Source organism: Balearica regulorum, chromosome 8, assembly GCF_011004875.1.
Source record: "Balearica regulorum gibbericeps isolate bBalReg1 chromosome 8, bBalReg1.pri, whole genome shotgun sequence".
NCBI lineage: Eukaryota > Metazoa > Chordata > Aves > Gruiformes > Gruidae > Balearica > Balearica regulorum.
Window position 1 is genome coordinate 2,753,518 of NC_046191.1, and position 23,586 is coordinate 2,777,103.

Consider the following 23,586-nt stretch of genomic DNA (forward strand, 5'->3'; position numbering starts at 1 on the left):
CAAAGTGGTAAAGCTGACCTTGGCGTTGTAACAAATACAGGCAGTGGGATCGAAATCAAGAGAGGGAATGTCCTCCTGGCTTATCTACCCCTCCCATATTACACACGCTTTTACTCTTGTATTACAGGTAATCCCAACTGTGAGGTAGATGATTCAAAATCAGAAACATGTTTCTACAGCCAAACTGAGTATGTAGGACAGACTCCCGCAGAATGATCAAGCTTCAGGAAAAGCTTCCAACAAATGTCTTCTACCCAGGCAGAGCTGGGGAAAACATCCTGTAGAGCCTAACATCTATTACCAGTGCTGAGATACTATTATCCGCAGGGTCAAGCAAGCGTTAAAACCAGAATTAGGGTAATTTAGTAGAATGAATGCATTGCTCTGGTTTCTTCTGTTGTTTCCCACACACATCTGTATCTCACCGAACAAACACCTAACAGACACAAGCAGTACCAAAGGTGAACTTTGCTGCTTTTTCCTAAACACAAACCTGGTAATTTCTATGATAACACATGCAAGATATTCACCTTAAAATTTGTATGGTGTCAATTTAAGAGTCTCATTTAAATCCTAGATTATTAATCACATGCTCTTATATTTATAATTTTTTCTGTTAACATTGTTGCACACTTCAATTTAATGCCAGTATGGGACAAAGCTTCTACACCAAAGACTTGGTTTCGGTTTAACAGAAAGCCAGTGTCAGTGGAACTTTTCCTGAACCACTTGGCTTTCTGCAAATTAATCTAGTTCCTACGTTGACAATAATCCCATCAAAAGCCACCACACTTCTGAAACAGAAGAGGAGCTAAGCCTTGCTCTCCGATGCAAACTCTCCAGAAGTTTAAATATACTGTGCAGGGATTCACAATCCCATTTGATCCAGTTCTGCTTTGACTTTTTCCTTGGGGGGGGGGTAAAAAAAAAAGTCTGGAAATGTTACTATTTACAGTACACACAGCTTAGGGTGTTAATTTGTTAATATTACATGACCAGTTTGAATGCAGACGAGCATGCAATGTACTGATACGCTCTTGGAAACCAGCAACAGCAGCTCATGCAGAAATCAGGCTACCTGCGTGACTGAAGAGCGATTCCCTTTTCCCCGGGGAAAGCCCCGCTCTGAGGCACTTTTGTTTTTCCTGAACATTGAAACTGGTTTGATAGGGGTCTAGGAAGGTCAGGTTACTCGCTGAAGGTTGTGCAAGTGAGTCCATGCTTAAACTGGAAGGAAAAGCTGGTTCTTTGTTCAGGCGCCCAGGCTGGCTACGAAGGTGCAGCTGTGAGCACACAGAATTGGAACCTTAATTTCTTAAAGAAGGAAACGAGATCTATTTGATCTGTTTTAAAATTGATCCAAAACTCATCTTCCAAATGCATGCACGTATTAAAATGCAAACAGCCCATGTGTTGAGATATATTATCTCAATCTTAAATTGAAGAGTTAAATGTTCAAGTGTGTTCCCATAAGAAAAACCCACACAAAATTGCAAAAAATCTCAACCACAACTGTTATGCATGAGGCAGTAAGTGTCCCATATTTACACAAGCCGATATAATTTCCACACTTATAAACAATATTAGCATTTTTGCTTTGAATTAAAACAATTTAAGACAGACGCTTCAACATGAAAATCAGTCAATTAACATGAGATACTACATGAGGGCTCCAGCTCTGCCTCTGCTCTTTTGTTTCTAGGGGAAGGACCCACAAAAAGCGGATGGAAACCCTTTCCATGGCAATGTAAAACTCTCAAATGCATCATCAGCCCGTGTACCCCATCTCCATTTCTATTTTATTCCATTTATCGTTATCTGATGTGCTGGTCGCTAGGAAAGTGGCCACAATAAATCCAGACAAACTGTAATTTCTAAGCTGCCTCTGCCTTTGTCGTGCTGCCAGCAGGCAGCAGGAGGTGGGAAGGGGCTTTCGGACTCACCTGTTGAACTTCACTTTCTCCATTTGATATCTTCTCTGTGTACACAAAGGAGTTGAATATCCTCTGCAAGAAAAATCAGAAAGTATGTGTAAGAGACCTTTTGTCCTAACACATCACATTAAAGCAGCTCCTAAAAGGCGCATGGGTTGAAGAAATCGGTGTTGGAAAAGGACCGTTTCACCTGGGGAGCCTGTTGCCAGGCTTACCCCAGGGGAATCACATCTCCATATACCTGTTTCTGCACCTGCGGGAAGAGGCTGGGTTTGGTTTTGAAGGCAAACACGCAACAGGTTTTTTTCAAAACATCTGTTAATTTACCAAACTGACATAAGGTGCTAAAAAAAAATATTTCGCATTTGAAAGCTACTGCCTGCGCAAACCGTGACTGTTGTCTAGCACTAAATATTTAACCCAACATAACTATTTTTAAAAGTACTTGTTGTTTTCAACTAACACATAAGAGGCCGTGAACCAAATTTAGACATATTTGGTATCTGGAAAAGAGGAAAATGAGACCCACTTTTGAGCACAGCCAAATCGGGCTCACTAACGGCAAGAAAAGGATGTATCAGAAGATAGAAGTGAGAGCGCTGTGACCTCCCCTGGGAAAACTTCCTGTCGGCTCAAATATACCAAAAAAATCAGTGATATAAGTAGAAAGAACCCAGAGGTGAACTCCTTCCTAGATTGTGGAGGAGGCATAAAAAAAAAGTCAATGGGATTTTTCTCTACCAGCCTTAAGGGAGCTGGGACTTCACTGACGGAGTGGATTCCATGTCTAACGGCGTTAAGTCAAACACATGACAAAATATCAGCAAGAACATCTGTAGGCACGGCCACATCTGGCAAAGGACGCTGATTCACAAAGACCCTGCTGAGTCCCTCCCTTGACACGATAGTTGCGAAATTACACGTTTACAGCAACACAATAAGCCAGTCAGCTCTCTAAATTATTAGTAATTGCAGTTATTATTGCTAAAGAAGTCTAAATTTCATCCAAATCCAGTGTAATCATTGGTCCACAATTCCAAGAGTTTTCTTGATGCAGGTTTAGCTGATTTCCTCCTAGTACAGCTATATGCAGCTGTAACTGGCAAAACCAGCCTGGAAAACCCTTTGGTGCGCTCTGCTCCACTTACAATCATCACTTTCCCTTATCCCTCTCTCTCCTGAGGACTTCAGGAATTTCAGAAATTCGAACTCTTAATTCGAAAGAAGCATTTGGAAGGGCAGCAATAAATCTCCTTGGTTTACGAGTCTCAGAGAGTCAAGGGGGTGGGGGGAAGAAAAAAAAAAGCCATCTACTCTTAAAAGCCCCCTGTACGTTGAGACTTCCTCTTCTTCCAGACCTTTGTTTAAAGTTCTGCTTGGGTACTTTAACTACAAACATGTTGGCTTTTTTTTTTTTCCCCCCTCATGAGATGAAAAGATAATTTAAACATCAGAAGAAAATACATTAAAGCATGTCATTTTGATGCAAAATGTTTTAAATGAATTGAATTTTTCTCTGCACGCAGCATTTAGTCTCCAGACATCAAAAGGAGCGAGAAGGAAATAGACTGTCAGCTACTGAGAATGGAGCTTTCTGTCCTTAACACAAAGCTGACCCCTTCCTCCACCCTGTAACACCTAGCCGCGTTTATGAACTTTCAAAATAATGCCAGAGAACATTATATATGACTATATAAGAGTCACAGTGCCAGCAGGAATTTATTTGGCCACTGGGCTAGGTTTTTAATCTATTTTTGCTTGATTTATAATTTGACCAAGTTCTTGAAAACGTTATGGTGTCTTCCACTTTTTTCATTAAAAGCTCTGTGTGTGTCAGAGAGGGGGGGAGCAGGAGCCTGGTAGTCAAACTGCCATCACAGGAAACGGGAAAACAGGAAAAAACTAAATAAAGATTGAGAAACCACCCAGGAAAACGTGAGCCGTCACACACCGAGCTTCCCGAGGTGCAGCGTTAACTACTCGGCCCCTACCCAGGTATTTGGGATATCTGCTCCTTATTCGAGAACTCCTATGCAGAATTTCACCCGAAGCCAAGAACATCTCCCTGTTGTATTTAAGCTAATTTCACTAACTTAAAAAGTGATCTGACTTTATTTAGAAAAGCAGAGTAAGTAGCAACCTCCAAATGAAGTTAAGGGAACTTCACAGACCCAAGAGTAAGTCAGCTCCACAAACTTAGAAAAATAGTCTAAATATTTAGGAGAACTTGCCCATCATAGTTTACACAGCACATTAGCATCTGTAGTTTATTCTTCCCACCCCTCGTTGTTTAATTGAATCTGCTTAGCAGATGGCAGCAGGCTAAGTTCACTCCAACAGGAACAATTACACACGTGTTTAATGAGATGCTTGCCCGGGATTATTTGCTGTAACCCATCACCACTCGCTCTCACAACACACAAAGGCTGCAGCCGCCACGCCGGTTCGGCCTCCAGCCTTCCCCCCGCCAAGCCGATGCTCGGCCAGACACGGACCTATCTGTATCCCCGCCACCGCTCCCAACCCCTCCTCATCACACACCGCCGCAAGCCCAGTTTATTTTATTTTTCTCCATTTGCCCCCCTCTCTGTGCTATCATCAGCTATTTTAAGTTTATCATAACCTTCATAAATATTCAGGTTCTTGTTGAACATCGGTCAACTATGTGAAACAGATTCATTTTCTCAGGAATTCTCAAATTCCTTTGAACCTGACACCTTTAAAAGACACCAGCTTTGTTCTTGTGGCACACGGGAGAGGACAAAACTCTGTTCTCTAGGCTGTCCGCTACTTATCTCAGGTGCTGGGCTGCAAATAGTTGCTTCACAGTCGTGTTCCACACATGCCATAGCACACCTGCACACACACACACCATGCTTCAACTACTCCAACAAAGGTTTTTGACTTTAAAAAAACCCACACAAATGCAAACAAAAGCCAACTTTTGGTTTTCAATCTAAACTCCAAATTAAATTTCAAGATTTGGTTTAGAAAGCAGGATTGAGTGCTGCCACGGCTTACCCAGCACAGCAAGCAAACTTTGCTTCGATGACTTCAGCTATTTCCACTGCGAAGTGTCAATTTTCAAACACAACATTCAGAAATAAACAAAATTTAAAACTTCATCAAAACTTATGAGTTTTGAAGCATCTGCATCTTCCATACTTTGCTCCAAAAGCAAACTTCAGAAATTAGATTAATTCCAGATTTAGCCAGGTCTAACGTAGCAAGTCAGTGAAAGTGTAATTTTCTTTTCAAATTACTCAAACACTGGAGATGCTCAAGGAGAAATAACACTTGTCTGGCTGGTTTACACTCACATTGAAACTCCGTGGGGCAGGCGGGGGCTGAGCACAAGGCCCTGCACCATCCCCAGGGCCCCTGCGCCTCCGGCAACACCTGAATCCTGCAGCACAATGCTCGGCACATCGCTCCTGCTCCTAACCTTCCCCTTCCTTTATCGAACACCGTGCTCACGTTCAGCTACACAAACAGAAGCCTAGAAAGAGAAAATCACAGTATCTGCAGGGACCACTGCAGGATTTCTGGCCATCCGTGACAGCTCCAGACCCAGACACGCAGACTCGAGGAGAGCCGAGCGATGTGTCCCGATGAGCCTGCAGAGGATGATCGCAGCCTGGATGGAGTCCTGAGAAAGCTGGGGTTTGTTTTACAACTACACATTTTCAACACATTAGAGACTCTCGCTTTCCTGAGCTCTTTACTACCTGTCTGGTTCAAAACACATCCAACTTCCTAGAAAATATTCTTCTGTGGTATCTAGATACATCCTTTAATGACTTCAGCTGCAACCAAGCGTTTGTCGGTGCCACCAGCCTGCCTTGCCTTTAGCTCTGAACAACAGGACAAACACTTGATAAGATAAATCTGGAAGCGATGAGAGGACCCAAGGGCAGGGGTCCTTGGGGCTGGGAAGATTTGGGCCACTGCCGGCTAACGCCTCCCACAAGCAGGGTCTGACAGTGATGAATGGGCACGGCACCCAAACCCGCACCTCCGGTAGGAAGGAGTCAGGTTTCCCACCAAGCCAGAGATAAGGGGTAGCTTGGGTTTAGCTTAGCTGTGTGTCTACACAAGGCTTAGGAGACTTTTATTCCTAATTTGAAGCCAAAGGCAACCAAGTTTCAAATCTGGGAGATGACTCTAAACCAAGCTTAGCATAAAAAGTAAAATATTTAACTGGCTTGTTCCCTCAGGTCCTTGAGATTAAAATAAACTCAGCAGCAATGCACTGCAGTGAGAAAATACTTCAAAAGCCCCCAGTCTGACTGTCAGCGCTGCATCAAAATAAACAAAGAAAGCCACCACCCCCAAATCTCCAAGGTCCCCAACCAAATACAAGCGCCAACTGCTCCACAGAGCAGTCAACCATTTGCACATCACTATTTGCCAGAGGAGATACAAATCCATCTCCCTACCAACAAAAATAACATTTTTAGAGACAAAGAATCAGGAAAAACAAATACAGGATTAGCAAAATACCCACTGAGCTGTAAATATATTGAAGTTGGTTTAGCATCTATGCTGCAAGACTTTAAAAAGAAGAAAAAAAATCCCACAACTTTAAGCAGGTTTAGGATCTAGACTGCTGTTACCTGTCATATTTGGGTAACGACAGGATGAAAAAATCTCAACAATATTAAAAAAGTACACAAAGTAGCAGTAACAAAATGTACGTGTGTCAAATATACACAGTATTAGCTCAGCAGGGCTGCAATACTTTTTAAACTTCAAGCAGCTACTAACCAGGGTCTGTTTCTTATTTTAAAGGTTAATGTTTTAAAAAGTGGTGAGCAAACAAATATATAACAAATCCTTTTTCTGATGGAACTCGCAGAGTGAGATTGTTTTGAAGGAAACCTGTGGCTTCTGTCTGGAGTTTATTTTTGCAGTGTCTGAAGCCGTATCACATTATGTTTTCTTACCATTTTCTAAAACCGAGAAACATTAAATAGTGGGTTCCCATGAGATCAAGGATATGCTTCGTGGTTTTTTCTCTAAGAATTTACAATACACATATAAGAAACTAAAGTAAATTGGAGGAAAACATAGCAAACGGTAAACCCGGTCGGATGAGAGGAATGGCACCAGCAGCCCGGCATTACAGACCCTGCTCAGTCCAGAGACAGAATGCGGCAGCTACTCATCTAAAAGGAACATCCCAACATCACACTGCAAATTCCTTTCTTTTTCTGTGGCTTTCTGAAAAGAAAGAGTTTTCAGGAAGGATTTAACTAGTTAATGCTTTTTTTTTTTTCATTACGTTATTTGTGAAGCAGCAACAGGTATCTTTGTCAGACAGGTAGACAAAGAGAAACGTGATGCAGAGCTCACAAGCTGAGCTCAGGTCGGTGTTTTCGTGGGGGTCAGAGCGCAGGCAGTCTCTCCTCGGAGAGCAGGCACCACGATCAGCATCTTCAGTTACAAAATGAGGAAATGCAAAGACTCATAGAGCTTGTGATTCTGCTGTCCTGGCCCAGTTCATCTCCTACCACCTGTATTTTGCTCGGAGAAGCTCTCTATGTAACTAATGGACAAAGTTGGTCTGTGCTCATGTACTGTTTAACCACATCATCATTTGAAAGGCTCCTCTGGCAGCTTCATTTAAATGATTTTGCTTATTTTGCATATAAAATTTACGCAAGATTACTTGGAATGAGGAGGAATTGGGGGGGAAACCATTGTGAGAAAATGCGGCAGCTACCAGACATAGCTTTTCCATAAGCAAAGTGATCACAGAACCTCCTGGCACTCAAGATGCAAGCGTGCGTGCGTTTGCAGACACGTATCTCCATGTGCTCATACACACACCTTCATGGGTACATACATTCCCCAATATTTGAGAAGGTTTTAAGCAGGAAAGCATCATCTCTCTTTCCAATTTTCACCTTAATGAAGGTTGCTTACCGATTAACTACTTACAAATCAAGCTACCTTCTGCCACGTGCTGAGTTGGCCCATTGCATCTCTGCTCCCTGCTCTGCGGCCAGCAGTAGAGCAAAACGCTTTGTGTAACACAGAGGATGACAAAAGAACTGGTATTCAGGTTTGATCTTAATTTTGACAGTAGAAAGCATCACAGTTAGCATTTATAATTAATCTACTACCATTAGCCTGTGGGAGGTTCATTTCAAGAGTTGTATTCAGAAGGGGAGGTAAGTAGGTACGACATTGCATGAAAACAAAGTAGAGCACAATTCTGAGAAACGTGTTTCCTTGGAAAACTTCAGGCATTTGCAAGGAGAGAAAACTATGGAAAACTGAGTAACTGCCAAAAATGCAATCAAGAACCAGCAGATTTTTTTGTCGTCTTTTTCAGGGACCAGAGAAGCGGGAGGAAAAAAGAGTGAGAGGGGAAAATACCCTAAGAAAAATTAGTTCCACATGTTAAAAAGATTATTCATTTAGCCAATGTAACTTGACTAAGGTTATACTCATGACAATGTATATGGCAGTATTTCAGAAAAAGGAAAGTTATGCTACCCAACCTTAAAATATAAAGCAGATGGTCTTCTCAATAGGATTGGATTTTTTCTCCCTTCACTTATTCCTCATTCCAGCCCCTAGGATGTGAAAGTTAAAATATTTATATGGGTTTTTTCAGGTTGAGAACTTTTTGATTACTGGACATTTTTCAACTCAGTGCATTTTGTTGGTCATCTTCCCTTTAAAGAGAACATAAATTTAAGCATTTAGCAGGAGCAAAATCAATCTGAAACTTCATTCTATTGGGAAAACTCTGGATTTCATTTTTCTGGTTTGTTTTCAAGCTCATGTCAAAATCACTAACAAAAAATGGGGAAACATTTAAGCAGCAGACCAATACATGTAAATAGATGCAATTCTATAGCCAGAAGAGCTTGATATCATTTCAGTACAATTACTGTGCTTGTCCAATTTGGTGGTGAATTCAATATACAGCAAGTATGCAGAAGAAACATGGATCAATTTATGTAACATTCCAGCTAGAAGTGTTTAATTTTACAGAAAATTCAAAAATAATCCCAAAAAACCCAAAGGGACACACACCCACACAGAGCATGTGACTGTTTTCCGATGTGTTTAACACAATCAAGGCAGAAGCTGTTAGGTTTTGTTTGGAGAAACACTGCAGCACAGGAACGCTAAGGCTGGAGTGACATATTAAACAGATCTACTTGAATCAGAAAAAAAATCCAAGAATGACAAGTTTAAACATAGGAATTTATAGATCATAAATCACGACGCTCAACTTCTGTGCATGAAATGAATGGGCTGATGCTAATGCAATTACAGAACTGTTTTCTTTAAATGTCCAGGAGTATCATTTTTCAGGATCTCTCAGCAGGAACCATCAACATACACACGATAAATATCATGATAACAGCCTTCCCCTACAACTGCTGCCGCAGCGCTTCTTAACGGTAACTGCCTAATATTGCTTGCGCTCAGAGAGACACGAAAGTTGAAAACTTTAACACACACTGCAGTCAGTTCTCAGCCATTTCCACGCAAGGCACCAACACTTTTTTTCACGAGAAAAAGAATAGATAGCAACCTGAAAGAGACTGTCTGTGCATAAGTACCTTCCTGTATGAGTCAGTGTCTGTAATAAAAAGTACAAGAGCACTCTCATATGATAATATTATTTGTATTAATAAGTAGAAGTTTTAAGGTCACCTGCTTACACACCTCCTTTGCATTGTTTTTCTTTGATGTAATCCACACCCTTCCTTTTTCGAGCAGAGGGGAGTGGGAGCAACTCTTTGCACTCCTTACTTAGGTGGTTTAATTTCTCAAATAAATTTTAAAAGAAGTTAAAAAATTAACCCAAGAAGATAAACACTTTGCATCAATTATTATACTAATCATTCTCTCCAACCTGGATGTAAAGCTATTTGAAAATAACTCACATTTCAAATTGACCCAGGGCTTAAAATTGACTTAACTTGCCCCCGTCACGCTGCCCAGGCAGAGGTTTGTTCAGGCACACCAACTCCCAGGTGCGAGACCTCACCAAAGCCGACAAAGCGCTCTAAGACCCGCACACCCAACGAAGGCACGCATCCCGGAGCAGTGATGCCTGCAGAGGGTGATACCTCCAGCCGCTGAGCTGCGCAGGTTAACTCATTTTCACACGGCTGGGTTTGGCACGCCAGCTCATATAGGTGCTGTGGCTAGAAAATCGAGCTCTTGACAGAGGTTTACAGGACAGCATATATACTTAAAAAAAAATTCTTCCAGTTTAATATCAGCACATTTTATGGGTTAGAAAGAAATAATTGCTGCACATACTGGGGCTATATCCCACCTGCAGATGTAGCCTCCCAAAACAGCACTCAAACCAAACCTGGTTTATGCAGCAGCTGCGGGAGCCAAAGACAGACAGGGAACGGATCCACGGTTGCCTACGAACGGTAAGCGGAAACAGCATCCAGGGCAGCGGCAGCCAGAGCACGCGAGCGGGAACAGGCTCTCGTAGCAGCACACGTTACACGTGCAAAGCTCTCCCTACGCCTGCACGCTCACGTGTCAGGAAACGCTGTGTGCTCCTGGAAGAGCGGCCCAGGGGCTCGGGGAGTCCCACCCTTGGAGACATCCAAACCCAACAGGACAGGTGCCCCGGCCCAACAGGGCACGAGGTCCTCAGGAGGTCTTGTCCCACCTCAGCTGCTTTTCCGGTTCTCTGAGGACACAGTGCCAGTCCCACAGCTACGACCCCCACACTAAACCTGTGGGTCAATCACCAGATGCTTACAAAAGCTGTGAAGAGTTAGTTTAATTTGCACTCTTTCTGACTTTGAAATTTGCAGTCCCCTGGTACTCCCTCTGAGCTTTAGGAAACAGCATTTCACTATAGTTAGCTGCTAATGTAAAGAGAATTACCCATCAACCAGCACTGGAAATAGGATATTTCTCCTCTTACTTCCAAAATAGGGGTGGAATGAACTCAAGGAGCAAGTACACTAATGGACTAAATTATCTGACAACTTCTCCCCATTATGTTTTGTGAGCCAGAAGACCATCTGACAATATCAACAAGATTAAACAGATCTACAACAGAAGTAAACGTTTTAACATGGACCCCAAAAAATAACATACAGATGCAAAACAGCAAATAATTGCCAGGTCAGTAGAGCAAAGAAGATGATGTCTAGAAGAAACTGCTAAAGCACTTTTGCAGGTGAATCGCTAGGGCTCATCCAAGGTGGGAGATAACCCCCAAGCTCTGCGGGACACGGCCAGAGGAGCAGAGCTGGCCCACGGCATCCAGCACCCCACCTTCAGCTGGCTCCTGCTGAACGGAGGTCAATTAGTTCCTAGGACTATTTTTGCCTCGTTCTTTCATAGAGCTGTGGTCCAGCATGAGTCACCCCTCTGCGAAACAAAACCTTGCAGGAACACTCAATGGGAGCTGGCCGATTAACTGTTCTTCCTTGTGTTTAACTTGTTATCTTGGGACACAGAAGGAGGTAGAGCAACCTACAGAAAACAAATGTAATCTTCTGGAAAGAGCAGAGCCATTAGATGTTATCGGTTTGAAAAAAAAAAATTAAAGATTGAGACTAAGGGGAGGCTCATGAATTGAATTCCTACAGCACTTCAAAGCAATTTGTGCATGAATGCAAGCATTTATTCTTCTAATTAAAAAAGAAAAAAAAGCAAGCAAAATAGCACGACATCATTTACATAAAAGAGGGGGGAGTAGACAAAAAACCCCCAACAACCAAAACTCAAACAAAACCTCCAGTGTTAATCAAGAGCAGAGTAGATTCCAACCCAGAAAAGGGAGAGAAAGCTCCAGATTTAATGAGGGAAGGCACTGAAGAAGAGCAAAACTTGCCTCAGCATTTTCTGTAGCACTCCACAGCCAAGCCATCCCATGAGAATTTCTACATCCAGCCTTTGGGAGCAAAAAATTATCAGATGTTTTGCAAAGAACAGTCTTTTATCTTGCACCCTCATTGTTTAACAAACTGAAGAGGCTGCAAGCCAAGGGTGGAGCTCCAGGGTCCTTGGCTGCCCATCCCAGAAGATGGGACGGTTCCACCAAGGCAGCTGCTGAGCTGGAGAAGGCTCTGGCCAGAGGGACCTGCCGCAGATCAAGGTGTGCTGGGCACCAAGCTTTTTAGTGGTCTCACTTTGTTTTGACAAAGAAAGTCTTCCTAACAAAAAAGGAGAGGGACCTCCCTTTTCCATGTCTATGCCGGGTCTCCCCAGTACAGACATCCTACAGATCTCCTATGTGTCCGTTTCTCCATATGAGCACTAGCCAGTTCAAGTTCACTTAACATTATCCGTGTTCAGGCAGGGGCTATTCAGGTATCTGCAATTATTTCAGAGCCCGTGATTTGACATTTAAGTACAAATTTACGTAGATGCTATATTGGTCTCCAAGGCTTCCTGACAAATGTTGTCATTATGCAGGGAGTCATTTAACCAGGGCTTCAAAACATCAAAAACAACCTCAGCTCTGCTTGTTTCTCTTGCCACCACAGCAAATTTAGCATAAATTATTTTTCAAGAAAAGAAGACTAAGTAGAATAAAAGGCTTATGAAAAAATATGAACACAAACCAGAATTTCTCATCTGCTGCTCTAAAATATACTGGCAAACCAGTATTTATCATCTTAAATAAATATAATAAATACACACCATGAAAAAAATAGCGTCATTCACTGTTGTGGAGTGAACAGCCTACAGTATTTCCTAACTAATTATTTCAGCCTTCCAAAAATTAGTTTTGCTGAAATTAATATATTTATCTTTCAAACACAGCAAGAAATTAAACTGAACTTCAATTTAAAAATCAGAGTATGCACTCTTCTGATGAGCTGCTGATTAACAATACTGAGATGAACAACCTCTGAACGATTTCTGTGTTTGAAAACAGATGCTACAAATTAGCAGTTGAAATCTGAAAGAATTCCCCTCCCCAAAAAATCTCTAAAGGCATTTCACTTGTCAAAAGATGACATCTCAGATTACAATGCAGGATTTTTTTAATTTCCACATAGGCACCTTTTCCTTAGTCAGTGGAAGAGCTTTTTGCAGCTATTTCGACGTATGGGATACTCTTCGCCATGCGGTCAGATTCCTGTGGTTTCACATGAAAGCCATACACCCTCAGAGTCGCTGCAGGAGGAGGTTTCTGCTGGGGCTGTCCCAGATCTGCCACTGGTTTCCCTGGAGTTTTCAAGAGAGAAACACACTACTTCCAGCTCCAGCATACTTGCACTACTATGAGCTTCTGTAAGCTGTTATTTTTAAGAAGCTTTTGCAAAATATACTCACTATAGGATATGAAGGTTGATCATTTGATGAGAGCACCAGATACATGCACACATAGCACTGAACAAAAATATTATACAGGTATTGAAGGTAAATCAATTACTTATTTCTCAGTGTGATTCCTTTTCACTCACTGAAAAGAAGTATAATTATTTAAAAGAAGATGTATAAAGAGTATAAAGCCTGGAGAAGAGAAGGCTGTGGGGAGACCTTAGAGCCCCTTCCAGTCCCTGCAGGGGCTCCAGGAAAGCTGGAGAGGGGCTGGTGACAAGGGCAGGGAGGGACAGGACAAGGGGAATGGCCTGAAGCTGCAGGAGGGGAGATGGAGATGGGATGGGAGGCAGAAGTCCTTCCCTGTGAGGGTGCTGAGGCCCTGGCACAGGGTGCCCAGAGAAGCTGTGGCTGCCCCTGGCTCCCTGGCAGTGTTCAAGGGCAGGTTGGATGGGGCTTTGGGCAACCTGGGCTAGTGGAGGGTGTCCCTGCCCATGGCAGGCGTGGCACTGGATGGGCTGGGAGGTCCCTGCCCACCCAAAGCAGTCTGGGGTTCTGTGACTAATTCTTCTAATTTATACTTCAATTTGCAGACACACATGCTGTAGTGAGTAGCATCGCCTGGCCTCCCTTTCCTGAATTCCTCCTCTAATCTTAAAGGTATGACAATATTCAATAACTGTGCTCCTTTGGCCCTTTGAAACTATTCTTATTTATTTCTAAAGTTCAGTTTCTTTGTGAAAACGCTGTGAAAAGGACCAAGAATACTGTAGGTTGCAAATGGTTTCATGGGGAGTTTTTTTGACTGGTTGGTTTTGGTTTTTTTTAAGAGAAGCAAGCATGTTCTTTTTCCTAAGAAAACCTGGAATCCTTTAACTGAATATTCATCTGCTTCTGCGGATTATTAAAAAACCCAAATATGACAGAGGATTTAATCAGTTTAATGTGGGCCCACCCAGGTGTCAGCACAGCGGTCTAACACCACTCTGGGGGACAGAAGAGCTCCGGAAGATGCTGCACAGGAAGCTCTCATGTCCTTTCCCACCACCACGCTGCCCTGCACAACCGCTCTTTGCGGACAAGTATCCTTAAGGTTAGACGTAATCATTTGTCAAAACACGGCAATAAACCATCCACCTTCCAAAGGGAGAGAGTGCTCAATCACCTGCTGCAAGGAATTACCTTTTGTAGCTCACTGGTTTTGCAGTCAAAATGAGTCATGGTTAAACTGTAAAGCAATGTCATTTGCAGATCACTAATGATAAAAAAGGATGGAAAAAGAAAACAGATTTCAAGATGTTTAAAAACAGCTTGCCTTTTTTTTTTTTTTTTTTTTTTTTTTTTTTAAGATAGCATTAGGTTTTCCCTTTATTTTGACTTGTTTTCACCCCTTGATTCAGCCTTCCAAACACAGAGGAGATGAGAGCAGACTGGACTGAGACCTGCGCTACCCCAGCTGCAGAGGACAGAATGAAAATCCAGAATTGACTGAGAACAAATTTGTGTTTTGCAACCTAAAAACATACAGAAAACATGCAAGATAGTTGCTACAAATTTACAAGCGCAGTCCTGGAATGCTGCACAACCACACAATCCTGTAATTTATGGTCAACATCGCACAACACTGCGAGGACAGGAGGAATGAAGCAGACAATTGAATTTTGGGACAGATTTCCACTGTAAAAAGGGAATTTAAACTGGAGGGAACTAGCTTTTCAGAAAAACAAAACAAAACAAAAACCAACCCAGGAAATTTATAATGGTAGTATTAATTCCTTTTCTGACATGATGTCATTGCCAGTTGGGTTGTACCTATTAAAAAGATCAAAAAGGACTCAAGCACACGCACATTGTTAAAATTAAAACAATGACAGAGGCAATTACTGTTTTTCATTCCTTCAGTAAATATTATTACAAGCTGCTTTTTCACAAAACATTTACAAACTATGAAGCAAGCTCCATTGCTCCTGGTAAATGAACACAATTAAAACAGTTTCTGTTTCAAAACAGAAGAGAATTATTTGACCTTTTTTTTTCATCTCAAATCATGTTTAACTTTGTATAAATAAAATATTTTGGAACCTCTGGAGAAAAGACTGCTCATTTCCTCAAAATACATCTCTGCTCTGATTTCCTTCAGAAGACACTACTTACATGAACTCTCTTATTTAAGAAGCACTCATGCTGATCATGTGTACAGTGTCATCTTCATTAAAAATAATCAAGGATCCCTAGGCAGACATTTGCACTTGAAATTATAAAATCTCAGCGTTTCATAGTACTGCAAGGTTTCCTAACATTCATTCATATTTAATTTTTGAGGATGCTTGAGTGCACATAAAATATGTATCAGTCGAAGGGGCTTTCAAATTAGAATGTTTAATATCAGCTTCTTCCTCAAAATAGAGTTTATTTCATTTTCAGTAAATAACCCAAGCTTTCACGTGTTAAATTTTACCAAATTCCAAAATACAAGATGCCAATGGAAAGCCTACACTTGCTACATGCTGCTGCATTAGAACAACCACCATTTTACTAAAACCTGTAATTCTTTTAAAGCATTACATAATAATTCTGCTCTTTAGGAATACATGATGAATCGTGCTGAACAGGCACCGAAACGTTCCTCCGGTGGGAGCACAGCTTCCAGCATTCAAACCGAGCACGAAGCAAGGCCACACACTTGCCGAGCCTCATTCGGCACACAAGCCCAACAGGACTGACTGGCAAACCTGAAATTGAATTAAGGATTTAAGGCTGTATAAAGACCACCTCCAGCTCGGCAACCTCAACAAATTCCCTTTCTTTTGCTTTTCTGTGCAATTATCTGTGTGTTGCACATCTGTCTGAACACGCAGAAATGACACTGTAATCCACTTTGGTATCAGGATTAGCGAGTTCAGACACCAAGGAGAAATAAAGGCATTAACGCTACTTTGAATGTAGACAGAATTGAAGTAGATTAATGCTACTCAGGGAATAAATATTCGTGTTGTCAAACACAGTTACTACTACACTGGTATCAGTATTTGACAGTCAAAGTGAAAGAAAGAAAAAAAAAGATTTATTGGACAGGAATTTTTTCATTACGCTGATACTGATAATTTATCTTAATGAATACCTTTTAACTTTAATAAATTAATGAATTTCTGATACCTACAAATTAACTTTACCTCCTTGTTTCAGCATGCAATCGGTATTTTAATTTCCAAAAGCTTTCCACGACACAATTTAAATATGTCTTTTCGCAATATAGTTTTTGCTACACAGAGATGCTGGGAGCAGACAGACCTATGCCGAAAACAGCTTAACACTTCTGTCTCATCTCCCTAACTTGACTTTAATTCTTTCTATGTCTTTTCACTCTGAAATATAACAAGGATAAAGCACAAGGCTAAGGTTACAAAATCAAAAGCTTCGGGCAGTATAAAAGTTCAAAAGATTCCAAAAAGTGATGTCCATCCTAAAATAGATGTGATACAGCACAGCAATACAAAGTAATGGCATGAATTGCAAGGTTTGGAAGAAGTTACAGAACATTGGGTTTCTCAAAAAAAAAATAAATTGTATCTTAAAATTCTGAAAGCCCTATCTCCATGCAAGGCAAAGTCCTTTCTGTAGTGTCTTGTAATACATTAAGTCAGGGTTTTAAACAATATGGTGTGCTCCTGTTTCTCCCTACACTTGCAAATCAATGAATAATACGTGGCAATATGAAGCAGATGTATCTTACGGTGGAGGATTTACAGACTTTCACATTATATATATATATTTTTTTTTGAAGTAAAAATGATGATGTGGCAGTTATAGCAGTATCTCTACGTACGAAGTAAACACACCAATTCACACCTGTGTCTTCCACATTTCCAGGCGACCCCCCTGTCTTTGCAGCATCCCTTGCCCCCACGTGCCAGACCTGGCTCCCGCCTGCTCCCTCCTCTGCTGTGCTTCCACTCTCATCCACAAAGTGAAGTTTCCAGTACAAGCGCTAACTAATAAAAATATAAATTATCCGGACAGAAAATGTACCGCAGTATGCGCTCTGTTCCACATGTTAAGAATTACAAGGTGGTGACCTTTACATCAAACTACAAAAAAGTTGAATACTAACCAAATCCTCCTCGAGCATGCAGCAGACAGCCAAGAAATATCCGAGCGTATCATCTGAAGATGAATGGTCATTACAGAAGTTTAAAACAATTTATGAAGGCATTCCATTCAATAAACACAGCAATTACTAGTTGCTTTTGTTAATTCAGTATTTTTTCATATATTTACATCCAATCTCCACCTATTCACAACCACAAGCTATTATTGATATAAAAGTGATTTGAAAAGCTGATGTCTGGCTGAAAGCTGCTCCTCTATTCAACCAAAGCAGCAAGGACATAGGAGTTTTCTTCAAAGCATGAAAATCAGAGCAAAACCTTTACAATCCTTTTCAAAGTCTAGAACACATTTGCATGACAAAATTTAACAATTACAAGGAGTTGGATTTTTTTTTTTTTTATTTCATTACACTAGCAATACAGAGAATGAAGCACAGAATCATTTCCAGATGGTGCCCTGGCTTGGTTTGTCAGCTCTACAGGGTTTTGGAAGGTTTAGTTGCTTGATGCTGGAGTGCTAACAATTCAGAGATCCTTTTTTCTAAACCAAAATTAAACACGTACCTTCTTCCTACCCGCCGTAACCTTCTACCATGTCACTCTACACACCCCTCCTTGCTCAGCCCCCCAAAAGTTATCAGGAAAGTTTCTGGTTTAGTTTTGCTTGCACAAAATGCAGCCCCCTGCAAAGCAATGGAAAAAAGAAGCCATAACCTGAATGACCTATTGCATCTTTGGGTTTTATTTGCAAAGAGATGCAGTCATCTTTAATCTGGATAATTAAAAAGGTAATTTCAGCTGTACCACCTGCCCTCTAATCTATTGTTTTATAGGGGAAACATCAGTGCTCCTCTCACATAACCAAAAAAAGAGTAGGAGACTCACACAATAAAGCTATCAAATGCATAAAGTATAGAAGAAACTGGGAGAAAGAAGGTTCCTGAATTAGTTTTCAATGTGTTCCTTGTTGAAAGAGTGGACAAAATAAGATGAGCGGTTTCTACAGTGTCAATGCCATTTTAAGTCTACAACTTGCAAAGTTAGTTTTACTTTAAGAGTTTGGCACGTCCTGGTCAAGCACCAAAACAGACCTGAAAGATGTTTGGAGGAAAAACAAACAAAACTCAAACCAACAACAAAAACCCAACCCTGCAAGACCCAACTGCTGACAAAGCCCTAATGTAAACATATATATTGGTTAAAAAAACCCAAAGAGTGTTCTGAGCATTTATTCCATCTCTCCCAGGTGAGAAGGCAGGCACTAACCTGGGGCATGGCAGGCTCTTGCAACAAGCCCAAGTTTGAAGAGGATCTTCCAGGGGCTTGTAACATAGCTTTCAGCTACAGAAATATTTGATAGGTGGAAGCTCTTTCTTCTGAAGGAACCTGCCTCTTCTAAGGTCAGCACTAACCAGAACTGCCCCCAAGCCCTGGTCAGGGTTCCACAATGTTCTCATTGAATCACACAATAGTGGGATGGCCCTGTAAAGGCCATCGAGTCCAATCCCTCCGCAGTGAGCAGGGACATCTTCAACTCGATCAGGTTGCTCAGAGCCCCGTCCAACCTGGCCTTGAATGTTTCCAGGGATGGGGCATCTACCACCTCTCTGGGCAACTTGTGCCAGTGTTTCACCACCCTCATTGTAAAACAGGTCTTCCTTACATCTAGCCTAAACTCTTCTAGTTCAAAACTGTTACCCCTTGTCCTATTGCAACAGGCGCTACTAAAAACTGTGTCCCCATCTTTCTTATAAGCCCCCTTTAAGCATTGAAAGGTTCTCCTTCACCTCTGCAGAGCAGAGTCAATCGAAATGCCATCAGATCTAAGGACTACTTTTTAGACATACATTTGGGGCACAAAGAAATCTCTGCTATCAGGCTTAAGGGTCTTTTTACATCTCTCTTTGTGTATTAAATGCTAATAAGCAAACCTTCCAATTCGTGTTTTGTGAACACAAATAGTTAAACAACAACTTTAGATCTGTTTTGTCACTGTACTTGCTTCACTCTGGTATGAGGAGTCCCACTCAATGACTATTGCTGAAGTTCAGTCCCAGCAGCTCAGCCAGGGCAAGGAGGCACCTCTTGGCCACGGGCATACCAAAAAGAAATGAGAATGAGCCTCTGAAGGACGAGTGCTTTGAGACTGGCATACAGCAATCACCTGTCTTTAAAACTAGCAAGTTTTAAAACACTTTTTTTTTTTACCTCACCGTAGTTATATGCACGTGGGCATACGCAGCAAATCTGCCTTAATTAGTATCCACCTTAGCACTTCTGTTGTGCCAGCACCGCTGTTTACCGGGGCTGTGTTGAACCCCTGCAATCCCAGGGATTCAATTCAAGGATCCAGTTCATACTACAGCCCCACAGAGTTGCACTAACATGACAATTAGTCGGGCAAACCTCAGCGGAGAGATGGGGCAAACAGCCAAGGAAGGAACCTCTGAAGTTCTACAGCTGCAACACCAAACCCACGTGGTACGTACCGACGTTGGTAGTGCCTGAGGGATGTGAAGCGTTCGATACAGAACGGACCACTGTATATTCAGTAGTAATCACTCAGTAACTCCCACTGAGCTGCCAGCACTGTGGAAAGTGGTAGGTTCCACCCTGAATTAGCTACACAAAGAGATGAGCTGGCATGCAATAGAGGTGGCACGGCGCAATCTGACTTCCAGAAACCAGCATAATGCAACTGGACAGGCAGAAATTCAGAAATCATCACACAGCATGTTGCAAGAAAAATGACTGCTAAAACCAATACTTACCAAGTGGTACAGCTGATGAACTATAAAGTCCATCAGGCAGTTTTTAAGCCTAACGCTCGCTTACTCATTGCTTTGTGCTTCACTGGAAGCACACAAGACCCTTCCAGCGCAAATAAATTGTGTTTGCAAGTCCCTTGAGGCACTTACACCATTACAGTGATGTAGACCAGCACCAGTGAAAATGAGACCTGGGTTCCCATTTCTTCTCTCAACTTTATCTTCCCCGTAGCTAAACTGCGTTTTGCTTTGTCTCCAATTTATTTGCTCTATAGCCTCCTGAATAGCTGCATTTAAGACAAACACCCTTATTAAGAAGTTATTGTTCCACCTGTTCTGAAGATAAATGTTAAAAAAGGTGCAAAAAAGATTCCACATTTCCTGCCTGCCAAACATTTTTCATATAAAGTACTCATGAGAATAAATGCATTTTAGCAGGGCTCTGGCAACAGCATCTATATGAAATACTTGCTTTAACATTGAAATTCAAAATTATAATTAAACTGCTGCTTCTGGAACATCTTGCTACCATTTTTCATTTTCAGGTTGATTTCATTTAATCTCAGATAAAACAGATTGGTTACAAGAAAGGGTCAGTCAAAGAGGGATGATCCCCGGGGCTGCAGGACCCATAGGACTGTCACGGCTGCACGGGAACATGCTACCCTCCGTCTCCCACGTACAACAGCAGATCGACTTTATTCTATTTCAGCCTCTCACGATGCACATGTAATGACTATTTCCTGAGCAAAATCGTTGAATATATACTCTGGGATCAATATTAAAATTTAAGCCTTTAAAGAGAGAATAAAGGAGTGCCATAAGATCCATACTGACAGCACAAGCACGAGATTGGATTTCAAAATTTCAAAGTGCACAGAAATTTGTGCCAGCTGCAGGCACTGCTCCTGGGAAATGACACTCTTGACACTGCACTGTCACACAGAAGTAGCAGCAAACACCACACTGTGTTCATAAATAAATATTTTCCCAGTTTCTGAAGGCAGGGAACACCTATCTATTTCTCAGAATTCTCACAAAATGCTCACCAAAATTCTCACATAAACCACAATATTAAAGGCTTTATCAGTGGAGAGAGCTGGAAAGAGTTGGTGAAAACCCACTGGGATTATTATACCAGAAAATACTGAAATTGCACAGAGCAGCCAGCCTCCTGCGAGGAGCGCGATTAGCACGTTAGTTTAATTCCCGCGCATCGCTCCAGCCCACCTGCACTCCTGCAGTGTGAGACCGTGGCCCTTTCTCCGGGTATTAATTTTACATGCTCCTCTCTCGCAGGCAGACATGGAGCTAACAAGCAGTCCCCCAGGCTTCATCTGCAGAGGAAAACTGGCAGCAGGACCACAGCTGTTGCCTAATAAGATCTTCATATGAGAAGGCAGAGGAGCTGCCCAACACTAGCAGTCAAGCTGGTTTTAGAGGGTTTTATTTATTTATGTTGAAGCAGCCCTTTCAGACGGTAAGCTGCTTCCTTACCGTTTCAGAAGTTACGAATGCATGATGGTGTAGCAAAAAGGTCTTATGTCAATCAGCTAGAGCTGTGCCAAATTCCTCCAGACCCATCTCCTGTTGGGTGTTTACCAATGGTGCAGCAGATTTTTAGATTCATGAACCACTGAAGTCTTTGTGAAAGACTAGCAACTGTTGGCTTAGCTTGCAATGGGGAGATCCTTATCTCCTGCATTCAATACAGGCTTGCTTTGATATTCAGGAGATAAAACCCAGGCTATTTCACTTAGTTTGAAGTATGCCAACCTAGATGGTACATTCTGCATAAAAAGTTCAGAAGAGAAAACAATGCATGGAAATAGCGCTAACCAGCTGGAAACATTTCCAGGACCAACAGAGTACCACAAGGCCATGGAGAGCACACAAGGTCCCAAAGCGACGGTGACCTCAAAACATTCCTGCAACAACTTTCCCTTCCAGGTATTCAGAACTTCATGGGAAAATAGAGGTAACCCATGTACAGCGGCAAGAAATATATTAGCTGAGGCAATTACTTTCTCCATCTGGACAGAAAAACACCTACTGAAGGAGCAAGCATGAAAATCCACCTAACCGTTCATGAAAGCCCAGCCTGATCTCAGGGTGGGGGAAAGGAGTCATGTCTTACTGCAAGGGTGGGTGCAGCCAGCTCAGATGGACCATGGGCCTGGTGGCAGTGGACGGGCAAGCAAGACCCTCTCCTCTCAGCAGGCAGGATCAGCTCAACCGCTTTTGTAACCCTCCTTAATACATGGTTTTCTCTTAGAACTAAGCCACAAGGCAGATCCTTGCTGAAAATAAAGCAGGTTCTCAGGAGCTTGCTCTGCCACCCCAGGCCTGACATGGCAGGAGCCCGTGCCCAGAGAAGGACCTCATCCTTGCACAGCAGCCAGCCACCAGGTCGGAGGTGCTGTCATCTGCCAGGGCATCCAACCACAACCCGCGTCTGAATCCACAGCTCAAAGTTACTTGCTCCCTACTTCACTGGGGTAAATCTGAAGCCGTATTCAATACGATTGCTAGTATAAGATGTCCTTCGCACTTTCTATTTTCAAGAAATTAAACCAAAAACTTCTCACTTCAATACAACAATTTTACAAAGTTTGTAAACAAGTCATCAATTATAGCACACTGCCTATGTTTTAAGAGATATAAAATACAACAGCACTGCAACACTTACAGATGCTATAGCAAAAGCAAACACTACTACTTTACTTAGAAACTGCACCCTCAGTCATATCTCACTCTTCAACTCATTAGGATTCCCTCAGACTTGTCCCGTCAAAAATAGATGCCAGACACCAATTAGTAACAGGCTCCTACATTGATAAACTTAAAACAACCACTTTGGAGGAGAAATAATTTGTCCAGACACCTGGCGTTCCCAAACTAAGTGGGATGGCAGAGCAAGAAGCGAACAAGGCAGGACTGTATGACCTGTACTCTCTTTTTCTATTCAGTTATATGGATATAGGGAACCTGCACTAACTTCGTATCACGTCAAGTCCCAGACAGTAAAATAACTTCATTTAAAACTGTCTAGCATTTAATTGGCTTTATTACCAGAGATTCGAACTATTACTAAAAAAAAAAAAAAAAGTCGTCCAAAAAAGAAGTCCTTGTGCTAAGTATTTCACTTTTTTTTAGATATTTATCATCTTTGCCGTGTCTTGGAAGGTGATTGTTCATTGTAGAGAGCACATGTATGTTAATGCCCTGATCAGCATCCCCATTATCAGCAGAAGAGACTTCTCAGATTAAAATCTGTATTTTTTTAAAAAAAAGACCTATTTCTACATTGTACTTTTGCACTGTGACACTTTTAACACACACCCTATTAGAGCAGGAGCAAAAGCAACGATCAAAAGGGAAGAAGTCCATGAACTGCCCTCAGATGAGCTGCAGTAACAACAGACCTGGCTGCACGCCGATCTAACCACACGTCCTTCTGGGTGGGAACATACTGAGCAAAGGAAACAGCAA

At 41.9% G+C, this 23,586-nt stretch overlaps 1 protein-coding gene across 1 annotated transcript in view; it reads right to left on the minus strand.

The window, feature by feature from the left end:
• The window catches only part of CACHD1 (cache domain containing 1), a 108,488-nt gene that overhangs the window by 68,284 nt on the left and 16,618 nt on the right, over positions 1-23,586 (minus strand). The window contains exon 2 of the mRNA XM_075759178.1: positions 1,944-2,006. Coding sequence (XP_075615293.1) covers positions 1,944-2,006 — 63 coding nt within the window. The remainder of the gene's footprint in view (positions 1-1,943; positions 2,007-23,586) is intronic.